This window comes from Phyllopteryx taeniolatus, chromosome 11 (genome assembly GCF_024500385.1).
Source record: "Phyllopteryx taeniolatus isolate TA_2022b chromosome 11, UOR_Ptae_1.2, whole genome shotgun sequence".
Lineage (NCBI taxonomy): Eukaryota > Metazoa > Chordata > Actinopteri > Syngnathiformes > Syngnathidae > Phyllopteryx > Phyllopteryx taeniolatus.
Genome location: NC_084512.1, coordinates 9,788,318 through 9,811,202, shown reverse-complemented (window position 1 = coordinate 9,811,202; position 22,885 = coordinate 9,788,318). Strand labels below are relative to the sequence as shown.

The 22,885-nt window shown below is 40.8% G+C and overlaps 1 protein-coding gene across 7 annotated transcripts in view; it reads left to right on the top strand.

The window, feature by feature from the left end:
- LOC133485589 (arginyl-tRNA--protein transferase 1) overlaps positions 1–22,885 on the top strand; it is a 62,354-nt gene that overhangs the window by 16,303 nt on the left and 23,166 nt on the right. For 5 of the 7 annotated variants that reach the window (XM_061789527.1, XM_061789532.1, XM_061789531.1 and 2 more), the window contains 3 exons: positions 1,374–1,406; positions 5,735–5,916; positions 15,829–15,928. In XM_061789527.1, the coding sequence (XP_061645511.1) occupies positions 1,374–1,406; positions 5,735–5,916; positions 15,829–15,928 (315 nt within the window). The remainder of the gene's footprint in view (positions 1–1,373; positions 1,407–5,734; positions 5,917–15,828; positions 15,929–22,885) is intronic. The other 2 variants (XM_061789528.1, XM_061789533.1) reach the window with 1 other exon arrangement.

Here is a 22,885-nt window from a genome sequence, read left to right as displayed (position 1 = left end):
ATCTTCCGGGAGCATTCATTGTTTTTCCCCTCCTCGCTTTTTTTCTGCATCAAATAAAACGCCCCGCAAGTAGCAAGCCACTCTGCCTTGTTGATTAGTCATAGCTGAAAGCCAAGCGGAACATCATCATTGCCACATAGCATTATGGAGGCAGACATAGTTTGGCCAGATAGAATTGTACCCAGTACATGGACTGCAAACTGGCACTCAGAGAAAAAGCAGAGAATGAACAATGTAAGTAAACTGCTTAATGCATACATGGTAACAGAGTGGCTGATTAAAAATACACCAATCTGCAGCCAAGGTAGATTTTAATTGGTCATGAGCCATTTGTTTAGAGAAGTTAAATTCATTTTTGATGGATAAATTCTGCTTTTAGATAAACACAGATATAGGACAGATATAGGTTGGTGAGTCTGCGTGTTGTGGATTTACCACTTACCGTATACCCATATAATACCGTTATGCCCAAATGCATTTAATATACAAATATTTCATTTGAATTTATGAGTTTAATGTTGCCTTTGCACTTTGCCATTCATTAATAAGCCTTTTCCAATCCTATATGGGGTTAACTTTGAAATCTTTCAACAGAATGGTGTCAGCTAATTTTAGTGATTTCAAGAAGGCACAGATGTTGTTGGCAAGGGGCTTTCTTTTTTGTTGTAAAAGTTTGAGTCCAAGAGCGGGACTGAAGCAAATTTGGGGAATACAATTACACAGTCCGTCATGAGGGATTTTCTGTTATTGTTTTATTTATTTTTAAATTATGTAGAGTTATGTCCTGAAGATGTAAGTCACCTACAAACAATGCTCTCAATCCTGGCACAAAAACACTGAAAAGTGCACATGGAAAAGTACATCTCTGGAATCCTGCTTTTGTTGATCCACAATGCAAGTCTTTCAGTGGTAAAACACAAACTTTTGTTGGTCCTCCTTTGACAGGTACACAAGCCCTGTTAAGACATTTCTCAAAAGTATTCTCACTCCCCCTGAAGAAACGGTAACAATTATTGTCCCGACTAGTATCTAGATCTAAAATGGAGGAAATGGAGACCAGGTTGAAATATTTCTTACTTATCCTCTGAACTGTCTCCTCTTGTCTAATTGACTGGCCTAAATGTTTTCATTTGTGTAAACAGTCTTTCTTTTCATGGCCTTTTGTGATTGCCGTGGTATTTGATATATAACATATACATATGCATATATAACATATAGAAGACCTGGGTAAAGAGAACACTTTGAGGGCTGACTTATTTCTGTGACAGTCTGATAAGAATGGAAGTTTTTTTTTTTCCATGTATTCTTTCTCGTATTTTGATGATAGTGAGAACTCACATTTTCCGTCTGTTCCCCTCTGCATCCCGCTATAGTTCCGGCGATTTCTCTGCGATTCACCATTAGAGGTATGTATTTCCTTTGGCCTCTGCACAGTTCTGTAATACATCTTTTCAATATTTTTCCTTTTAGCATTGCCTGATATTTTCTTACTCCACATTTTCTTTGCCAACACATTACCAGAACAGATTAATTAAAAGTTAATTTCCTTTCAACTTTTACATATTGAGCCACTCATCTTTGCTCTCTCTTTTCAAGCCCTCCAGCTAGATTGATTGAGTGGTGGTTAAGGGATACAGGAAAGGAGTTATTTTTTCATATGGAGGAGTTATCGCAAGCAGTGGAAGTAGAAGAGGGAGTCAAAGGTTAAATTGAAATGTGATGTCCATATTGAATTGGAATTGAAAAAATGCCCATAATCAGTCCTTCTTCTCTGCCCTTGATAAAGTGGGACAAATTTGCTATGTGCCTCAGTATCCAACAGATGATTATTAAGTGTTTGTTTAAGCATCACCCAACTCTCACTGGCTTCTGATACATCCACACAAAGTTTTATTCAATGTATAAATTAAGTCTAATAGTTGCTATCAGCTTCAAAGTATAATGAATTTATGCTAAAACCTTGGTATACTTTATGCCGTTGATTGACATGAATATGTAGCCAGGCATCATTGAGTACTACATACCAGGCTTTGTGAACTTCAGCCTCTAGAGGCACCAGTGCACATTTTAGCTCAGGACAATTACATCCGTAATCAGACGCAGGAAGGATACTTGGAACAGCAACTTGAATTAGACTGAGGTGCACACAAATCTCTGTACTTTTGCTGTGTGGCTTCCCTTGGGTCTTCCTTAATGAGCATCATAAGCGTTTATAAGGGACAAGCTTTTATCAAGTCCTCAAAGCTGGCCACGCACATTGAACTACCCTTTCTTGCACACACTCTGTGGCACACTCCCTCTCATATGCTGCGTTCACTCACTCTCCTTAGATGGATTTAGCATGCCATATCTGCTCGTATGACCCCCTGTTGCCCAACTTGTTTTTATTTCTGTCTCTGATCTCCCACCCAGTCCTCCCCTCTCATGTCAGAGTTATTGTATGTGGCTTTTCTCTTCTACCACTGCATGTCGGCTTCCATCTGTTTATAATCTGAGGGCTATTAGACTACATACACTCACCACATGGTGTGTGTGGTTCACATTGGCCTGCATTATTTCTAATGTATGCAAAGTAGTCTCATCTAACTGCAGCTATAAAGGACATGCTTGGTGTTAGGTTCATCTTCACCAAGATTGCAGAGGGTTCATATTAGATCGCAGGTGTTTTAAAAAACTATTTACATACTCTGACAGTGAATTTTTGCTTTTTGTTACTCTGTTGCACATCAGTATCGTTAATGTGATGAACAGCGGCCATGAGTGTCATTTCACATGACCCTGGTGAATTGGGATGGTGTGTGTGCTGTAGAAAGTACTGGCAAGATGTTCATATTTTGACTGAAGGTAGCACACTCTGACTTTGACTAGTCAATGAAAGTGCAAACTCCATCATTTTAACCTTTTTTTATGTCAATACATGCAATTAAAAATGTATAATTTACTGTTTATTCTTGTCACTTTGTAATCATTGTGTGATCACACATCTCCCAGAACAGCCTCACAACAACATCAACCTTCTTATATCAGAATCAGCTTTTTTGGTCAAGTATGTTACAAGACACACAAGGAATTTGTCTGTTTGTCTATAATTGGAATTTTAAACTTGGAGTTCCTACATTGTCACATTGTGCTGAAGAGAACTGGCAGCATCACTGCCGGTAGCATCAGTGCACTCTTAATTTCTTTTCCACTAAGGTGATCATGACACACTGAGCTCATGTGGCTGACAGTTTACAATAAGTACTGCCCTCATATAGGGAGGGTCAACCCAAATATGTGTGATGCAGGTTAAAAGATAAGCGACAACCACCGCCTGACTCTCAAAGTGTACTGCTCACTTGGTCCAGTCTTTTGGCCATATGCGAGCGATTTGGTTGAGCACGGGAAGCTCTGGGCTGGTTTGAAATGTTCCAGAGAAGTTTAGATTGTTTTTGCAGTGGCAAGGACACAGCCATTAAGCTGTCTTGTGATGAGACTTGCAGGTTGGTAAGAGAGCAATCAGCCTTGAACATGGTATGAACCTATAAACAAACACACAAACTCAAAACAGCCCATTACTTCTACTGTGCTTACATTCACATATAATTGCAATAAAACATGCACATCCAAAGTGGGATGATGAAAAATACTTTCTTTTTTTTTTTTTAACACACAAATCATTACGCACGCACACACGCATGTAAACACACACACACACCTACTCGGCTAGGTTTTCTTGGGACCCCTTACAAAGAGTCTAGTGTTTTTCATTGAACTTGTGCCAAGAAATAACAGGCTGGCTGCTTACACAGATGGACATTTCACCGTACGCGCGCACACGCACGCGCGTACACGCACGCGCGTACACACACACACACACTCTCCCCTTCTATCGCACTTAATCTATCTCTCTCGCTCAAGTTTTGTTTCTCCTCATTCATTGGCTGCTTGCCAGTTAGGCGACGCTAATGTGGAGTGAAACCACATCAACACTTTCATATCGTTAGCCTCTGATATAGAGCCCAAGAGAACGTTTGGTAGATTTGCCAACAGATATGGCAAAAAATAAATAAAAAAATCTGAGTGTGAGGATGTAAAAATGTAACTGTTTTCATGAGTGTGCACATAATAAAATCCATTAAATTCGAAAATAAATGTGAAAGCATTTTAGTCATGACATACAAGTAACAGAACTAGTTAATTGTAGCCATTTTGACTTGAAATGGTAGGAAAACAAACTTGAAGCTAATTATATCGCTGAAAGTTCTATTTTGTGGGCATAAAGCCTTGTGTGATTAGTAATCTGTTTCGTGAATAAAAGTGCATATACACAAAGACTATATTCTGCAACCTACAGGTAGATGCACACCTTTCAGTGTACAATTAAAACCATGATGAGGTATATTATTCCATTACTCTGACTATTGCTTTAAACACACAATGTATAGACACAGTATATAGTTAGTTATTACTGATAATTGCCAGTGAAATAAGCCACAGTATTTGCTGCTTTACATATGTTAGTAAATTCACTCTCTGTAAAAATATTGTAAAAACACAATACAATTGTTGCTATTTTAAAATAACAATGTTGGTGGTGTAACACATTATTTTAAAAATATATCTTCAAGAAGCACACACACATACACACGCACACATACGCCAACATTCACACAAACAAATGTGGTGTTCAGTACCATGGCAGTTATCTCAGTCATAACATGTAACACAAGTCCTGCGTTTTTGTACCTTGCTTCTTGTTGAAATCAGTGTATAAAGTGAATGCATACTGAACTGGTGAGTGCATAATTGTACTGATGAATGATAACAAGCACTTTCTCATGCACTGGAATATGCCACACATTTACGTATTCATAAACCTGGAGAAATTACACTAAATCAAACAATCTCAAGTCCCTTTGATAAGTGGCACACATAATTGCACCCTACATCAATCAACAGATTAGACACAAGCAAGCATATGCACCCTAACACACATTATTTCATACCACATGGGGCGAGCAGACACAGACATACAGGAGAAAGTTTGGCAGCAAGCCACAGCTGGCTGGTGAAGTGACTTATTAAAAAGTTCTCTCCAGGAGTGTTTCTGAAGCTAGTACCAACTCTACCCCAACTCTCTTTACTATTGCACTCATTCCACATTTGGGAGCCATTAGCAGCCAGAAAGTGACGCTACTGTACACCCCCACACATAATGTGTGAGGCCTGGCAGAAAGAACCTCCTAAATACCTCTATATACTACCACAATGTCTTTTTATTTAAAAATGAATGTGATTGAAGTGTATTTTTATTTTTTACCGTGCATGTGGATAGTATCCTTAAACATACTGTGAACACAATTGCAAACTGACCAAGTCAGTTCCCTGACCTCAACACAGTAGAGCATACTTTTAACTCACTCAAGACAAAGGTGAAGGCAGTATGCAAATAGTCAGGACTGAAGTGATGCCCTGGCAAAGCATCTCCAGGGAGGAAACTGAAAGGGGAGACAAAAAAAAAAGAGTTGGACTTCAGGCACCCAATGATGGCAAATGATTTTCATCCAAGTTTAGCAAACCATAATTTTCAAATTTCCAAATACTTTCGAACCCCTGAAAAAAGTGTGTGTGTGTGTGTGTGTGCGTGCGATGTTCATCTTTTTTTGCAGGCTTTTGCACGTAAGAGCACTGCAATTATTTTGGTCAGTGGCAATGGTTTTTAATCTTATCCACTTTCTTTGTGCCGTCCCAGGCAGAGTACTCTGTTGATGGGCCCGCGATGGGTTATGGCTCCTTTCACCAGCAGTACTGGCTAGATGGCCAGATTGTGGCAGTGGGAGTGATCGATATCCTGCCTTCCTGTGTGTCATCCGTCTACCTGTACTACCACCCAGACTTTGCCTTCTTGTCTCTGGGATCCTACTCTGCTCTCAGGTTGGTTGTCAGAACTCGCGTTGTTTGATCCTAAGATCAAACAACACACTTTTACTTTCATTTTAAAGAACAATCAAATCAATCAGTTTGCAGTAAAACATGGACTTGAAATTTCATGTCTTCGTAAAATGTCACTTGTAGATCCTTTATATTTGCCTGTCTTTCATTAGTCCATCCATCCATCCATTTTCTGAGCCGCTTCTCCTCACTAGGGTCGCGGGCGTGCTGGAGCCTATCCCAGCTGTCATCGGGCAGGAGGCGGGGTACACCCTGAACTGGTTGTCAGCCAATCGCAGGGCACATAGGAACAAACAACCATTCGCACTCACAGTCATGCCTACGGGCAATTTAGAGTCTCCAATTCATGCATGTTTTTGGGATGTGGGAGGAAACCGGAGTACCCGGAGAAAACCCACGCAGGCACGGGGAGAACATGCAAACTCCACACAGGCGGGGACGGGGATTGAACCCCGCACCTCAGAACTGTGAGGCTGACGCTCTAACCAGTCGGCCACCGTGCTTTCATTAGTATTTTGTTATATATATCCTGCCATTTCATTCTTTCACAGACCACCCCCCCCTCTTCGAAAAATATTTTCTTTGATGTAATATATACTGTATAGGCAAGTTACTGTATGTATGTGTGTGTGTGTGTGTGTGTGTACACGTTTAATATCGTGTTTGTAAGGAACATTCCTCTGTCTTCACATTTGATTAGCAGAGGCAGTTTTCCAATTGTGGTTTAGCTGGCGACAGTTCTCTCTGCCCATGCGAAATTAGAGCACACGTATACATATACTACACACACTGGAGACGCATTTCTGGCCATTCCAGTAAAGTGGAAAAACGTTTTAAAATATTTCACAGATGTTGGTTTAATGATGGTGTACAGTGTGTCTCTCTCTGTGTGTGTGTGTGTGTGTGTGTGTGTGTGTGTGTCCACAAAAACGTGAGACCAGTTTAGACAGGTGGGCGTTGCTCATGTTAAAGGGGGCACCTCTGCGATTCTAAGTGCACTGCTTCCCTTCACATTTTATTTTTATTCTGAATTAGAATTCAAGACTCAAACAAAGTGATTTTGTCTGGAGGAAGTTTTGGAACTGGAAGCCCACTGCACTGAAGTCCTCCTGGTTATTGTAGGATACCAGAGCACAGGTCTTTACTCATTTCTACTTTCTGGTCTACAGTCCCTTGCTGTCTGTGCGCAAAACCCTTGTACAGAACACACAAGTCACCAATTGCAATTCCTGTCATTGCTGACTGTCCAAGAGTCTTGCATTTGATTTTTCAAAATTAAGGCCTTAAAGCTGCAATGTGTAACTTTAAAAAATAATAATAATAATAAAACAAAATAAAAATAGTCATTTTCACCCAAGCCACTACTAGGGGAAATGACACAATGCTGATGAAGCCTATCAGCTCCTCTACCATCTTGGTGTATTTAATCTTTTATATTGCGTGTGCACTAGTGACATTCCTGCACACGGCGCTTGCTGGCGCACAGAAAATTACGTACCGGAAATGACGGACCAGAAACGACGCATTTTACCTAGCAATGGTCTGAGCGTTGCATGTTGTCTCCCGTTTGTAAAACGCTAAACATGTTATTTTGAATTTTTGTAACAGAAAATAATTACCGTAATTTCTCCTGTATAATGCGCACCCATGTATAATACGACGCACCTCCAAGGTTGACCTCAAAATTCTGGAAAACCCTTCTACCTATGTGTAATCCATTTTTACAATGCATGATTTTGCTTCTACCCATATGATCAAAACATGAAGTATTATCTGTATTTTGTTAGTTGTTTTCAAATAATTATTCTGAAGTTAAGCACTTTATTTGAACACATACTTTTTTTATTTACTTGCTGTTATTTTGAAATTCACACCCCTACTTTTATTTAGTAAATGAGAAAACACACAGTTGCGCTCATATGTTTGATTACCCAGGCAGAATTTGTAAGATGGGTACAATTCTTTAAAGAAAACGTGGACCAGGGGAAACTCATTTCATTTTATTTTAATGGGATTAAAATTAAACAGTGAAGCATTTCAGAAAAGTATTATCATTAAACAGACCATAGCCACAAAGAAATTAATGATGGTTGTTAGTCATCAGTCATACTAAAAAAATAAATAAATTAATAAATAAAATAAATGTAAAAAAATATATAATAATAATAATATATATATATATATATATATATATATATATATATATATATATATATTTCACAAATTCTGCCAGGGTATGTAAACTTATGAGCACAACTGTACATGTGTAGGCCACAGCTTTTTTTTATAACCACTAGGTGGCATATTACAATGAAAGTGTACACATTTCTCATAACCTCTAGGTGGCGGTGGCATTTTGGAATGAAAGTGTACAGCTTTTTCATAACCAATAGATGGTGGCATACACTTATAAAATTTGAACGTTTTTTCCATTGGTCCCTATACCTATGTATAACGCGCACTACTGACTTTTGACAATTTTTTGGGGGGGAAAATGCGCATTATGCACGAGCTATTACGGTATACAATAATTACCTCTTCTGGAGTATTCATCTTTTCTCCAGTTGTCCTTCCAAATGAAATTAAACGTTCTGAAGTCACACGATGGAGGAGGGGAGGGGAGTGGAGTGGAGGCGGGGCTAGACATAGCCTATGTCATATCGAAGCGACAGCTCTGTTGTAAAGCAAAATTCCAGCCAAGGGGCTATAGAAGCTGCCCACTGCAGCATTAATTCTTAAAGATAACACTTAATCCTCATCTTGCCATTCAAATGGCATAGACTCATTGCTATATTTTCAAAACATTTTAAAGAATATCATTAGCCTGCAATTTGTAATTAGTATAAAACATTTTCATACTTGTTTTATGCCCTGTAAAAAAAAAAAAAAAAAAAAATCACAAATGAATGTAACATAAGATTGACCATAGATCATGAATGAGTGGACTGACCAAAACGGCTTGAAAAAGGTTTTAAAATGTGGGTTCCTTAAACCAACAACGTAAAGAAACTTTGCATATCCAATGAGGACAAGTGGACCAATCATTTAACTGGTCATCTCAACCACACTGTGGCGGGTTCTGTGGGCAAAAACCTTTGGAGTTGTCGTGTACATGTCTGATTCAAACTGAAGAGGGTGGTGTTGAGAATGTTCTTCCAGGAGTGTCTCTTCCTTCTCAGGAAGGTGCCTGAAGTAGTATACATTGTAACACAAAGCTTTACAACGTTCTGTCTTATAAATAGGGGTTAGCATGGCACAATTTAACTTCTGCAACATTTGGCACTTTTCCTTGTAGGGCTGGACGATATGGCCTGAAAATAAAATCTCAGATTATTTCACAAAAAAATTCTATTTCCAATTTTTCCCTATTTTTTAAAGAAATCAATAAGTACAAATGACAGAGAAAACACAAAACAAGTTTTCAAAAAGTTAGTGCAAAACTTCTGTCTTAAATAAAATACTTTTGGAAAAATAAATGTAACAGCACATTGAATGCAAATGAAAAAAATCAACACCAAGATTTTTATAAAGTTCAAACTTAAAACTTTTGTTAAGCCTTGTTTTAAAAGATAAACAGTGCCACTTGTCTCCCTGAACACACTGTATGAACAAAACCAAACTGACCTTTTGGTTGAAATGTAGGACATGCGTTCTGTGCTTGTTGTCTATAACTTTTATACATTTTTGGCAAAGAAGACTAGTGATCCTCTGGAAAGTATGCTGTTTGGAGACAAATACTCCACAGACCCCAGTCATTGTTGATAGTGTGCGCCTTCAAACTCATGTATGACTGCATGGTTCAACTGGACCACGTCTGTCGTTGCATGATAAAGCGACACCCCGTCAAGCTCTCTGCTAATTTACTCACGAGTCCTGTTGTACAAATGGGGTAAGGCAACATCATCAAAATACTTGCGTCTTAGTAGCACATAACTGGGGTTTCCAGTTTACAGCAAATGGATAAACCCAGACTTCTCCATTGTAATATATGGGTACCATATCTTGAGCGATGTGCAAAGTGATCGCTTTAGTTATCGTTCTCCATTGTGCCCTTTTCTTATCATACGTGGTGCTTTGGGTAAATGATTCCACCACAGTAAGCTGCTTTTTAGCAGGAGTTTTTGGGTTGTAGGGGTCTTGTTAAGCCTTGTAACGAATCAGCATGTCTCCCACTAAGCTGTGTGCCACTGTTTTAGATGCCAGAATAAGTTCATTGTGCATCTGCCTTTTGTTGCAACGGGCTTTAGACAAACTTTGCAGCGTGCAGTTACTTGTTCCATGTCTGTCGCCGCAAACTCAAACCAGTTCCAAACCACTGATGATACCATTCTATTCTTGGGAATAAACGTGTCACTCTCTCTTTAGCTGTAGCCATGTTGTCCGCAGGAAGAGGAGAAAAAAACCGAAAATGTTATATTTTTTAAATGGTTCACCACAAAAGAAACCTTGAATTAATCGATAAAATCGATATATTGCCTAGGCCTACTTTCTTGTTAAAGTTCTCCAAATCTCTCAGATTGGAGGCATACAGCCCTCTTCAGTGCACATCACCCCACACATTTGAAATTAGATTTAGATGTTGGTTTTGACGGGACTATTCCAGCACTGGCTTTGGGTCTGTGTTTGGGTAATTGATATGCTGACAGTTGAAATTCTTCTCCTTCATCTGAAAGTTTTGGGCTAAAACTGACTATTGACTATATTTATACCGTAAGTCCTACCACTTTAAACCAACCCTTGTTCCAATTGTAAATAATCTTGCCCAATACGTAATGCTGTGACCACCGTGCTTCACTGTGATTGGTCTAGGTCAGGGGTGTTAAACTCATTTTCACCAAGGGCCATATTGGCATTATCGATGCTGTTGAAGGGCCAGTTAGAAGACCTTAAATGTAACTAAATGTAACATAAATGTAACTATACTCCTCAACATATTGTTAAATAACTGTATTTATTATTATTTATTGCCCTGATATTATAACATGAATCCTAAGAAAAACGCGTTGCTCATCAATCAACCATCAAACTATTTAAGTAAATAAAGAAGAATATCTCCAAACCCAGGTTATGACATTAACTTTTTTCAAATGTTTTTTGTTAGACTTATTTATTTATTTATTTATTTTTTTACAATTTTGCACTACTCAGAACATTGGTGACACAGTTAGCATTTTAGAAATACAAATTGCCCTGGTATAAAGTGCAAAGGGAATACCACCTGCTAATGAGAAATGTGTAAATAGTGAATACTGTATACTTTGTCTGCATTAATACAGAAACCCGTGCACACAGCAGCAGAAAAATATATGTTCGTTTTCCAATTTTTGTTGAAAAGGCCTTCTATTTGAATAAATTGTTTGCTTCCTCGACATTTTGGGATCATTTGTAGATGTTTCTCAACTTAAAACCGCTGCTTTACACTGATGCGGGTACACTCTCCCCTAGTGGTAAGATCCCGTGACTTGGCGGTAATTTTTAAGACCGATGTATTATGGGAAATGTGGTTGATGGCGAATACACATGTAAACTGCTCAATTGACTTATTTTAAGACCTTTCAAGCCCCGCGGGCCACATAAAATGACACGGCGGGCCACATTTGGCCTGCGGGCCATAGCTTTGACACGTGGTCTTGCTGATTTGCTGTGGCAAATTATGCAATTTCACTTAATTGGTACGAAGATTATTTATTTGCCACGCATAATCTATCATTTAGGTTTTTTAGTTCCTGGCAGAGCAATGAAATGCTCTTCCTCTAGATGGCAGAAGGTACAATTAACCTGTTTCTCAACCACCTGTTACCGTTCATACAACACAATAGAAACAATAGTTCAACGAACTAAACAGGCAGAGATTTCACACTAAATCAGAATCATCTTTATTTGCCAAGTATGTCCAAAAAACACACAAGGAATTTGTCTCCGGTAGTTGGAGCTGCTCTATTACGACAACAGACAGTCAATTGACAGAGAACACTTTTGAGACATAAAGACATTGACAAAAACTGAGCAATAAAGGGTTTCTAGTTATCTGGTAATGACGGTAATTTTTTTTTTTTTTTGACAATTGTGCAAAAAGATGCAGAGTCCTCTAGCAATTAGAGCAGTTAGAATAATATTGCAATAGTCCGGTGCAATGACCATTGTGCAAAGGGCGCCGAAACTTCAAGCGAGTAGTGCGATAATCTGGGACAATGTTGATTGTACAAATGTTGCAGATACTCCTCAATCAGTGTGCAAATGGAGCAGATGCTACTCTGGCATGAGTGGCCAGTATTGGTCAACAACAGATATACAAATAGTGCAGCGTGGCGAGACTACTACAGTGACTGCACGAGTAATATATAATTGGCCCCACAGAAATGTGACAACAAACTCAAGTCAAAAAATTGCCAGCATGTTGTAATGGAAGGTTAGGTGTTTAAGAAGTTGATTGCAAGAGGGAAGAAGCGGTTGGAATGTCTGCTAGTTCTAGTTTGCATTGATCGGTAGCGCCTACCTGAGGGAAGGAGCTGGAAGAGCTGGTGACCGAGATGTGGAGGGTCCGACAGGGTGGGTGGGGGCTACCGACGATCATTTCAGCAGTTTTGATTGTCTGCTGCAGTCGGAGTTTGTCCTTTTTTGTAGTAGCACCAAACCAGACTGTGATGGAAGAACACAGGACTAATTCGATGACCGCTGTGTAGAACTCCCTCAGCAGCTCCTGTGGCAGGCCGTGCTTTCTCAGAAGCGGCAGGAAGTACATCCTCTGCTGGGCCTTTTTGAGGACAGAGTTGATGTTGGTCGCCCACAAAAGTGTCCTTTTCAAATCTGCAGTAGAAGGTGTTCAAGTCGTTGGCTAGTGTGCTATTGTTCTCAGCTTGGGGGGGATCGTCGCTTGTAATTTGTCAGCAATTGGAATGCATGCCAGACTGATTTAGAGTCATTAGCGCTAAACTGTTTTTCCAACTTTGCTGCATAGTTCTTCTTTGCAATGTTAATTTCTTTAGTCAGCTGGTTTCTAGCTCGATTGTACAGGGCCCCGTCCCCACTTTGATATGCGTCCTCCTTAGCTTGGCGAAGCTGCTTAAGTTTCGCATTGAACCATGGCTTGTTGTTGTTGTTGAATGTGCGAAATGACTTTGTTGGTACACACACATCTTCACTGAAACTGATATAGAATGTGACAGTGTCCGTATATTCATCCAGGCTGCAAGCTGAATTTTCAAAGACACTCCAGTCTGTGCAGTCTAAACAGCTTTGAAGTTGCCATGTTTCATTGTTTTCCATCTTTGCTTCATTGGTCCACTTTTTCACTGTTTTCACTGTAGGCTTCGCGCATTTAAGTTCTTGCCTGTATGTCGGTATTAAGTGAATTAAGCAGTGATCAGACGAGCCCAGGGCACGGTATGTGTTATTTAGCGTAGTATAGCAGTGGTCTAAAATGTTATTTTCCCTGGTAGGACAGTCAATGTGTTGCTTGTATTTAGGGAGTTGGTGGTTGAGTTTAGCTTTGTTAAATTCCCCGAGAATAATGAGGGGTGAGTCCAGGTGTCTTTTTTCAATTTCTTTGACTTGTTCGGCGAGCGTTAGCAGTGCGGCGTTCATGTTGGCTTGAGGCGGAATATAGGCGCCAGCAAGAATTAATGATGCAAACTCACGCGGCGAGTAGAATGGCTTACAGTTCAAAAACAGCAACTCCAAATGCGGGCTGCAGTGTGTGCTGAGCTCCGTGAGGTCCGTACACCATTGTGCGTTGATATAGAAGCATAACCCGTTTGTTTTCCCCGATAACGCCGTGATGCGGTCTGCTCGGTGAAGATGAAAACCCGGAAGCATGACGGCGCCATCGGGTACAGCCTCACAAAGCCAAGTCTCCGTAAAGCACATGGCGGGGGAACGTCCGAAGTCTTTACTGGTCTTTATCAGAAGATGAAGCTCGTCCATTTTGTTGGGAAGGGAGCGTACATTCGCGAGGTGGATGGACGGAAACGCCAATCTGTATCCTCTCTTGCGGAGTTTCACCTGGATGCCGGCTCGCTTCCCTCTGTTGCGTCGCCTCCGTTTCCATGCGCCGAGGACCGCGGTCGCTGCTCTGATGAGTCACTCCGGGAAAAAACTGAGCGGATTTGCGAAAGTTGGTGAAAGAAAGGAGGCTCCGTAGCCTCCTTTATGGTTAGCAAGTCTCCCCTTGTGTAAGTGAGTCGAACGAAAAACACAAAAACAATCCTAGAGAGCGCGGCAGCCAGACTGGTAGGCGCCATCTTGAATAAGCACATTTAAAAGTAAATTGAAACAAGATGTTCATTATTTCAGTATGTATACTTTTTGAGGCACTTTTGTGTGATGGTGTATCTTTAATTTTGTTTCCCAATATAAAATTGGCTCAATAAAGGTTGTGAAAAACACTGCTGGAGGTAATGTGAAATTGTTTTTGTGGCACCTTGCAAAAATAGGTTCACGCACACATTGGTCAGCTCTGCAACTTAACATACTATCCTATCCAGCTAATTAGCACAAGTTTTGTCGTTTTTGAAGAAATGTTTCCTTGTTCATATGAGGCTGCAGCTCCCTCTCTCTCTCTGTGTGTGTATGTGTGTGTGTGTGTGTGTGTGTGTGTGTGTGTGTGTGTGTGTGTGTGTGTGCGTGCGTGCGTGTGCGCTCGTGCGTGTGGATGTACTCATCAGGGCTTGATAATTGGCTTGTGCTGGAGTGTCAGATGGCTGAAGAGGGGATAATAGTAAACTCAAGCTGCTGCCATTGGGGTGAGATTGGGGGTGTGAAGGGCTCAAGAGAAAGGAGGGGGGTCTGCATGGCTTTTTGTGAATGGACCCCTTGCTTTTCGTGCACCCCCCGACACTCAATTCAGGCCTTTTGTGACGAGGGGATGGGAACCCAGGAACCTGGCAGCAAGTGGGTGACCTTCTAGCACCTCGCTGTAGCTGCCTCTCCTCAGCCTTCTTTTTGCTTTCTCCAACATGCTCTTTTATATTCTCTTCCTGCTCTCTCTGCACTTCTCTCTCCCCCATGTTCCCCTGGTCTGCTTTGTCCCATGTCTTATTTTTCAGAGCATCTATTTTATGTTAAGGCCTCTTTCTCTCACTCTAAAGTATTGAAAGAACGGGAATTCTCCCCCTTCATTTGAGTGAATGAAAGGTAGTAGAAGGAAGGGTGAAACAAAAGGAGCTGGAATTTACCGTAGTTATGGAATGGTGAAGGAAATGGCAGATGGAAGGAGAAAATGGAGGGTTAGTAAAAGGATGCAATTAAGGAAGAAACTACTGGGGGAAATAAAGAACGCAAGACATTTACTGTATTTGAAGAAGCTGTTTAAATCTTTAGAGTTCTAAATCTTCTCCTTTTTTACCACCTGCTTGCTTTTGTGCTTAACGGCTCAGTGCCTATATAGAGAGAGGGTCATTGTTTTTGTCTAATGAAATGAGACAAGAAAAGCTGCCTCTTTGAGTTTGGGTGTTTACTTCCTCAGCTTGGGCACTGGTTTTAAATGTTTTTAACCATTTTGTTTCTTAATACCAGCATTAAATGCTGCATGAAAAACATTCACTGATTTTGAGGTATTGCTATTTGTATTTTATCTTTGAATATCTCAACATAATTTGTGCACACCAGAGATTTTTTTGTGCGTGTGTTTATAACAAACACGTGTTTCACTTTTATTCGGAACATTTTCTGTCTGTGTTCCAGCATTTCTTGCTAAGCAATGTAATCAGTACATTGGTCATTAATTACAGGGCCAGTTAAAACACTGTAATCTGGTCTGATATTTCAATACTGATCTAATTTACATTAATATGGTATTATAAGTTGTTACAGCAAGATATTTCTTGCTTAATGTTATTAATTCTCAGTAAGTAAAATATATAACCTCAAATTCTTAACCTGCCTTTTCCATTTTAGGGAGATTGCTTTCACAAGGCAGCTACAGAAACAGTCCCCAAAGTTGTCCCACTACTACCTGGGCTTTTATATTCACTCCTGTCCCAAGATGCGGTATAAGGTATGTTTGCCATCAACACATCTGTCTGTTTATAATCCTTTGAGTAATTTTTTTTTTAAACTCAGGTTATAGGGCTGACATGCAACATTACGTGCTTCAGTTGTCAGCCATCATACAAACTTTGGTTGAAAGAATATGTCCATTGTGCCCCTGCGACATGGTGATATACTGAAAATCACCAAGTTGGTGTTCCTAGCCTCTGTCCCATTACAAATTTTTTAAACTGTTAACAATACAAAACAAAAAATCATGTATTGGTTCATAATGTACAGTGGGTACAGAAAGTATTCAGACCCCCTTAAAATGTTCACTCTTTGTTGTATTGGAGCCATTTGCTAAAATCATTTTTAATTTTTTTCCTCAATGTACACACAGCACCCCATATTGACAGAAAAAAATGAATTGTTGAAATTTTTGCAGATTTATTAAAAAAGAAAAACTGAAATATCACATAGCCATAAGTATTCAGACCCTTTGCTGTGACACTCATATTTAACTCTGGTGCTGTCCATTTCTTTTGCTCATCCTTGAGATGGTTCTACACCTTCATTGGAGTCCAGCTGTGTTTGATTATACTGATTGGACTTGATTACTGTCTATATAAGACCTCACAGCTCACAGTGCATGTCAGAGCAGATGAGAATCATGAGGTCAAAGGAACTGCCTGAAGAGCTAAGAGACAGAATTGTGGCAAGGCACAGATCTGGCTAAGGTTTAAAAAAAAAAAATCTGCTGCACTTTAGGTTCCTTAGAGCACAGTGGCCTCCATAATCCTTAAATGGAGCACGTTTGGGACAACCAGAACCCTTCCTAGAGCTGGCCGTGCAGCCAAACTGAGCAATCGGGGGAGAAGAGCCTTGGTGACAGAGGTAAACAAGAGCCCAAAGATCACTGTGGCTGAGCTCTAGAGATGCAGTCCAGAGATGGAAGTTCTAGAAAGTCAACAGTCACTGCAGCCCTCCACCAGTCGGGGCTTTATGGTAGAGTGGCCCGACGGAAGCCTCTCCTCAGTGCAAGACTCATAAAAGCCCGCATGGAGTTTGCTAAAAACACCTGAAGGACTCCAAGATGGTGAGAAATAAGATTCTCTGGTCTGATGAGACCAAGATATAACTTTTTGGCCTTAATTCTAAGCGGTATGTGTGGAGAAAACCAGGCACTGCTCATCACCTGTCCAATACAGTCCCAACAGTGAAGCATGGTGGTGGCAGCATCATGCTGTGGGGGTTTTTCAGTTGCAGGGACAGTACGACTGGTTGCAATTGAAGGAAAGATGAATGCAGCCAAGTACAGAGATATCCTGGACGAAAACCTTCTCCAGAGTGCTCAGGACCTTAGACTGGGCCAAAGGTTCAGCTTCCGAAAAGACAATGACCCTAAGCACACAGCTAAAATAATGGAGTGCCTTCAGAACAACTCAGTGACCGTTCTTGAATAGCTCAGCCAGAGCCCTGACTTAAACCCAATTGAGCATCTCTGGAGAGACCTGAAAATGGCTGTCCACCAACGTTCACCATCCAACCTGACAGAACTAGAGAGGATCTGAAAGAAGGAATGGCAGAGGATCCCCAAATCCGGGTGTGAAAAACTTGTTGCATCATTCCCAAAAAGACTCATGGCTGTATTAGCTCAAAAGGGTGCTTCTACTAAATACTGAGCAAAGGGTCTGAATACTTATGGCTGTGTGATATTTCAGTTTTTCTTTTTTAATAAATCTGAAAAAATTTCAACAATTCAATTTTTTTCTTTCAATATGGGGTGCCATGCCTACATGGAGGACAAAAATGAACTTAAATGATTTTAGCAAATTGCTGCAATATAACAAAGAGTAAGAAATTTAAGGGGGTCTGAATACTTTCCGTTCCCACTGTATATTTTTATAACATTTTTACACCTTATTGTCACAGGATAGAGAGGATTAAGATAACTGGGATGGTGTTTTACGAAGTCATCTATCAAGTATGGCTGCAAGCATTATAGAGTAGTAAAGTAATAATTGGACTTGTCAGCACTAATTGTGAATAGGCCTACGCATTAATTTGATAGAAGTTTCACTTCATCTGCATTCTCATTCAGATGCTGAAGCATCAAGAATGGTAAATGAAAGGAGCCCTTTCAAATGCATTAGTCTAAGTAGTTTATTGAAATTTTGCCTTTCTTTTATTCACCGGCTCATCCTGCCATTATTTCATGAAAGATGTTCCCATGTCCATGGCAGACTGATGTCTTGTTGGGGATTTATCGCCATATCTGTTCTTGTGTGTTTGCCACTACAACATCATGCTCATAACCTCCCCACTTCTTCCTTTTTTACCCTTGGAGAGTAAAATAGAACAAGGGTGAGAAGGTTGCCGAGTTCCCACCTTGGACTCTTATACTCCCTCAGAAATCCTCCCATGCACACACTGCTTGTGCTGTTATACACACAATGTCTCATGTTCATTTGCATATGAGCCCAAGTCGTTCATTAATGCACACACATACTGTGATATTGTTCAAGACGGTGAGCCCATAAACTTCAGTGGCATTGTATTGGAGGTTTACTCATTTCTGGATCCCAGTCCTGCCTGCTGTTTACCTCTTTATCCATGAAAGCACGAGCAATAAACCCTGCTGGACACCACTTAAAGCTCTTGACACCACTCATGTTCATTTTACTCACTAACATCCTCCTATCCCTTCTGTAATATTTTCCTGAGACCCTAATAATTTTGTACACTGCAGGATGGTGGAAAATTTTTGGCAAAATTATGTTGTGGTCATACAGGTACAGTACATCTCAATAAATTAGAATAGTGTCAAAAGCTTTAGTTAGGTAGTTCAATTCAAAAAGTAAAACTCAGAGATGCATAACACACACTCAGAGTGAAATATTTCATGATTTCTTTTTAATATACATAATTTTGATGATTATAGTTTAAAATAAACAAAAGCTCAAAATTCACCAAATCCTGAAACTAAAATATTACGTAAAAATAGCAATCAAGAAACAATGAAAATGATTTTTGGTGTAGAAATTAGGTAGGAATTTGACATCTGAAAATTATTTTCCCGTTTGATGAATATATATAATTTTTATTGTACTGAAATAAATAAACTTTTTTTTTTTACCATATTTCAATTTATTGATGTACCTGTAGATGGGCTGCAGGCAAATAATATTGAAGCTATTGAATGTGTTCCATCATCTTCACTTTGCTACGTTTATGGCCCATGTTCATGTGCTTTGTAAAGGTGTACTTGTCATACAGTACGAGAGAATTGAGGCTCTTCAAAGCCCAATCAACTATCAAGCCCGATCAATTGTGACTTTATTTTTACTTACTTACTTTACTCAACTATGACTTTATTTTTTACTTACTTACTTTACTTTTCAATAAGTTCCATAGAGACAGTATAGGCTTTAATTGTGCTGGGACCACTAATAATAACACAGGTTGTGTTAAGATATCAACCCACAAGTTCTTACAGATGTTTACACACTATAAAAGCATTCCACCACCACCTCATCAGTAGCACTGCCTTGGTCACCTTCCACATCCTGTCCTACCAGGCCCTTTTCTGTCCTCTCGAGTCTTGTCCTATTGGTTAGCTGTTGCAAGTCCCCCCGTCCACAAATAAGAATGCAATTTGACTTTTTAATGTGTAGTCAAATATCTAGACTGTCTAACTATCATTCTGCTGTGGTTCACACCCCCATTCTCCTTGTCTGTTCTGTCCCTCGCTCTGTCCCCTAAAACTCCTTTCTCTCCGGCCGTATTTTCCATAATCATCAGAATAATTAACAAAAGTAATAAATATGTTAAACAATGCAGCCCTATGGGGGGCACAAGCCAGTGCAAACTGTAGGCCGGTCCCAAGCCCGGATAAATGCAGAGGGTTGCGTCAGGAAGGGCATCCGGCTTAAAACTTTGCCAAGCAAATATGAGCGTTCATCCAAAGAATTCCAACGTCCGCCACCGGCGTCATCAACCTGCAGGGCGCCGGTAGAAATTCATCTACTGTGGGTCGAAGTCAAAGAAGAAGAAGAGGTGGAAAGCGGGTTCTTCGGCAGAAAGAGAATAGGAAAGCACAGAGCCTAGAACTGAATGTGGGGACTTTGAATGTTGGGACTATGACAGGAAGATCTCGGGAGTTGGTTGACATGATGATTAGGGGAAAGGTTGATATATTGTGTGTCCAGGAGACCAGGTGGAAAGGCAGTAAGGCTAGACGTTTAGGGGCAGGGTTTAAATTATTTTACCATGGTGTAGATGGAACGAGAAATAGAGTCGGGGTTATTTTAAAAAAAGAGTTGGCTAAGAATGTCTGGGAGGTGAAAAGAGTATCAGATCGAGTGATGAGGCTGAAACTTGAAATTGAGGGTGTTATGTATAATGTGATTAGTGGCTATGGCCCACAGGTAGTATGTGACCTCGAGGTGAAAGAGAAATTCTGGAAGGAGCTAGACGAAGTATTTCTGAGCATCCCAGAGAGAGTGAGAGTCGTGATTGGTACAGATTGTAATAAACATGTTGGTGAAGGAAATAGGGGTGATGAAGAAGTGATTGTTAAGTACGACATCCAGGAAAGGAACTTGGAGGGACTGATGGTGGTAGACTTTGCAAAAAGGATGCAAATGGATGTAGTGAACACTTTTTATCCAGAAGAGGATGGAACATAGGGTGACCTACAAGAGCGGAGGTAGAAGAACGCAGGTGGATTACATCTTGTGCAGACGATGTAATCTGAAGGAGGTTACCGACTGTAAGGGAGTGGTAGGGGAGAGTGTGGCTAGACACCATGGGATGGTGGTGTGTAAAATGACTCTGGTGGTGGGGGGGGGAAGATTAGGAAGACAAAGGCAGAGCAGAAAACCATGTGGTGGAAGCTGAGACAGGACGAGTGTTGTGCAGCTTTTCGGGAAGAGGTGAGACAGGCTCTCGGTGGACAGGAGGGGCTTCCAGAAGACTGGACCACTACAACCAAGATAATCAGAGAGGCAGACAGGAGAGTACTTGGTGTATCTTCTGGCAGGAAAGGAGAGAAGGATACTTGGTGGTGGAACCTCACAGTACAGGAAATCATACAAGGAAAAAGGTTAGCTAAGAAGAAGTGGGACACTGAGAAGACCGAGGAGAGGCGAAAGGAATACATTGAGATGCGACATAGGGCAAAGGTAGAGGTTTGCAAAGGCCAAACAAGAGGCATATGATGACATGTATGCCAGGTTGGACACTAAAGAAGGAGCAAAGGATCTATACAGGCTGGCCAGACAGAGGGATAGAGACGGGAAGGATGTGCAGCAGGTTAGGGTGATTAAGGGTAGAGATGGAAATATGTTGACTGGTGCCAGTAGTGTGCTAGATAGATGGACAGAATATGTCGAGGAGTTGATGAATAAAGGAAAATGAGAGTAGAAGAGGCATGTGTGGTGGACCAGGAAGTGGCAATGATTAGTAAGGGGGAAGTTAGAAAGGCATTAAAAAGGATGAAAAATGGAAAGGCATTTGGTCCTGATGACATTCCTGTGGAGATATGGAAGCATCTAGGAGAGGTGCCTGTCAAGTTTTTGACCAGCTTGTTCAATAGAAGATGCGTGAGGAATGGAGGAAAAGTGTGCTGGTACCCATTTTTAAGAACAAGGGTGATGTGCAGAGCTGTGGGAACTATAGAGGAATAAAGTTGATGAGCCACACACAGTTATGGGAAAGAGTAGTGGTGGCTAGACTCAGGACAGAAGTGAGTATTTGTGAGCAACAGTATGGTTTCATGCCTAGAAAGATTACCACAGATGCATTATTTGCCTTGAGGATGTTGATGGAAAAGTACAGAGAAGGTCAGAAGGAGCTACATTGTGTCTTTGTAGATCTAGAGAGGAACTGTGGTACTGCATGCGGAAGTCTGGAGTGGCAGAGAAGTATGTTAGAATAGTACGGCACATGTATGAGGGCAGCAGAACAGTGGTGAGGTGTGCTGTAGGTGTGACAGACGAATTTAAAGTGGAGGTGGGACTGCATCAAGGACCAGCCCTGAGCCCCTTCCTGTTTGCAGTGGTGATGGATAGGCTGACAGATGGTTAGACTGGAATCCCCGTGGACCATGATGTTTGCAGATGGCATTGTGATCTGCAGTGAAAGCAGGTAGCAGGTGGAGGAACAATTAGAAAGATGGAGGCATGCACTGGAAAGCAGAGGAATGAAGATTAGCCGAAGTAAGACAGAATATATGTGCATGAATGAGGGGGGGGGGGGGGGGGGGAAGAGTGAGGCTACAGGGAGAGGGAGGTTGGAACGGGTGGAGGAAGGTGTCAGGTGTGTTATGTGACAGAAAAGTCTCTGCTAGGATGAAGGGTAAAATTTATAAAACAGTGGTGAGGCCAGCCATGATGTACAGATTAGAGACAGTGGCACTGAAGAGACAACAGGAAGCAGAGCTGGAGGTGCCGGAAATGAAGATGTTGAGGTTTGCTCTCGGAGTGACCAGGTTGGATAAAATTAGAAATGAGCTCATCAGAGGGACAGCCAAGGTTGGATGTTTTGGAGACAAAGTTAGAGAGAGCAGACTTCGATGGTTTGGACACGTCCAGAGGAGAAATAGTGAGTATATTTGTAGAAGGATGATGAGGATGGAGCTGCCAGGCAAGAGAGCTAGAGGAAGACCAAAGAAAAGGTTGATGGATGTCGTGAGGGAAGACATGAGGGCAGTTGGTGTTCGAGAGGAGGATGCAGGAGATAGGCTTACATGGAAAAGAATGACGCGCTGTGGCGACCCCTAAAGGGACAAGCCGAAAGGAAAAGAAGAAGAAGAATTAAATACGTTAAATAGAGGGACCATTTCAAACTCCCGTTACACAGCAAAACTGTTCCAGTACTAAAGTCATACAGATTCAGCATTCTGCATGGCAGGTGCAGCAGAATAGAACAGGTTTAAAAATACAAAAAAGCAATATTTTTTTTTTGCTTGCACATTAACATT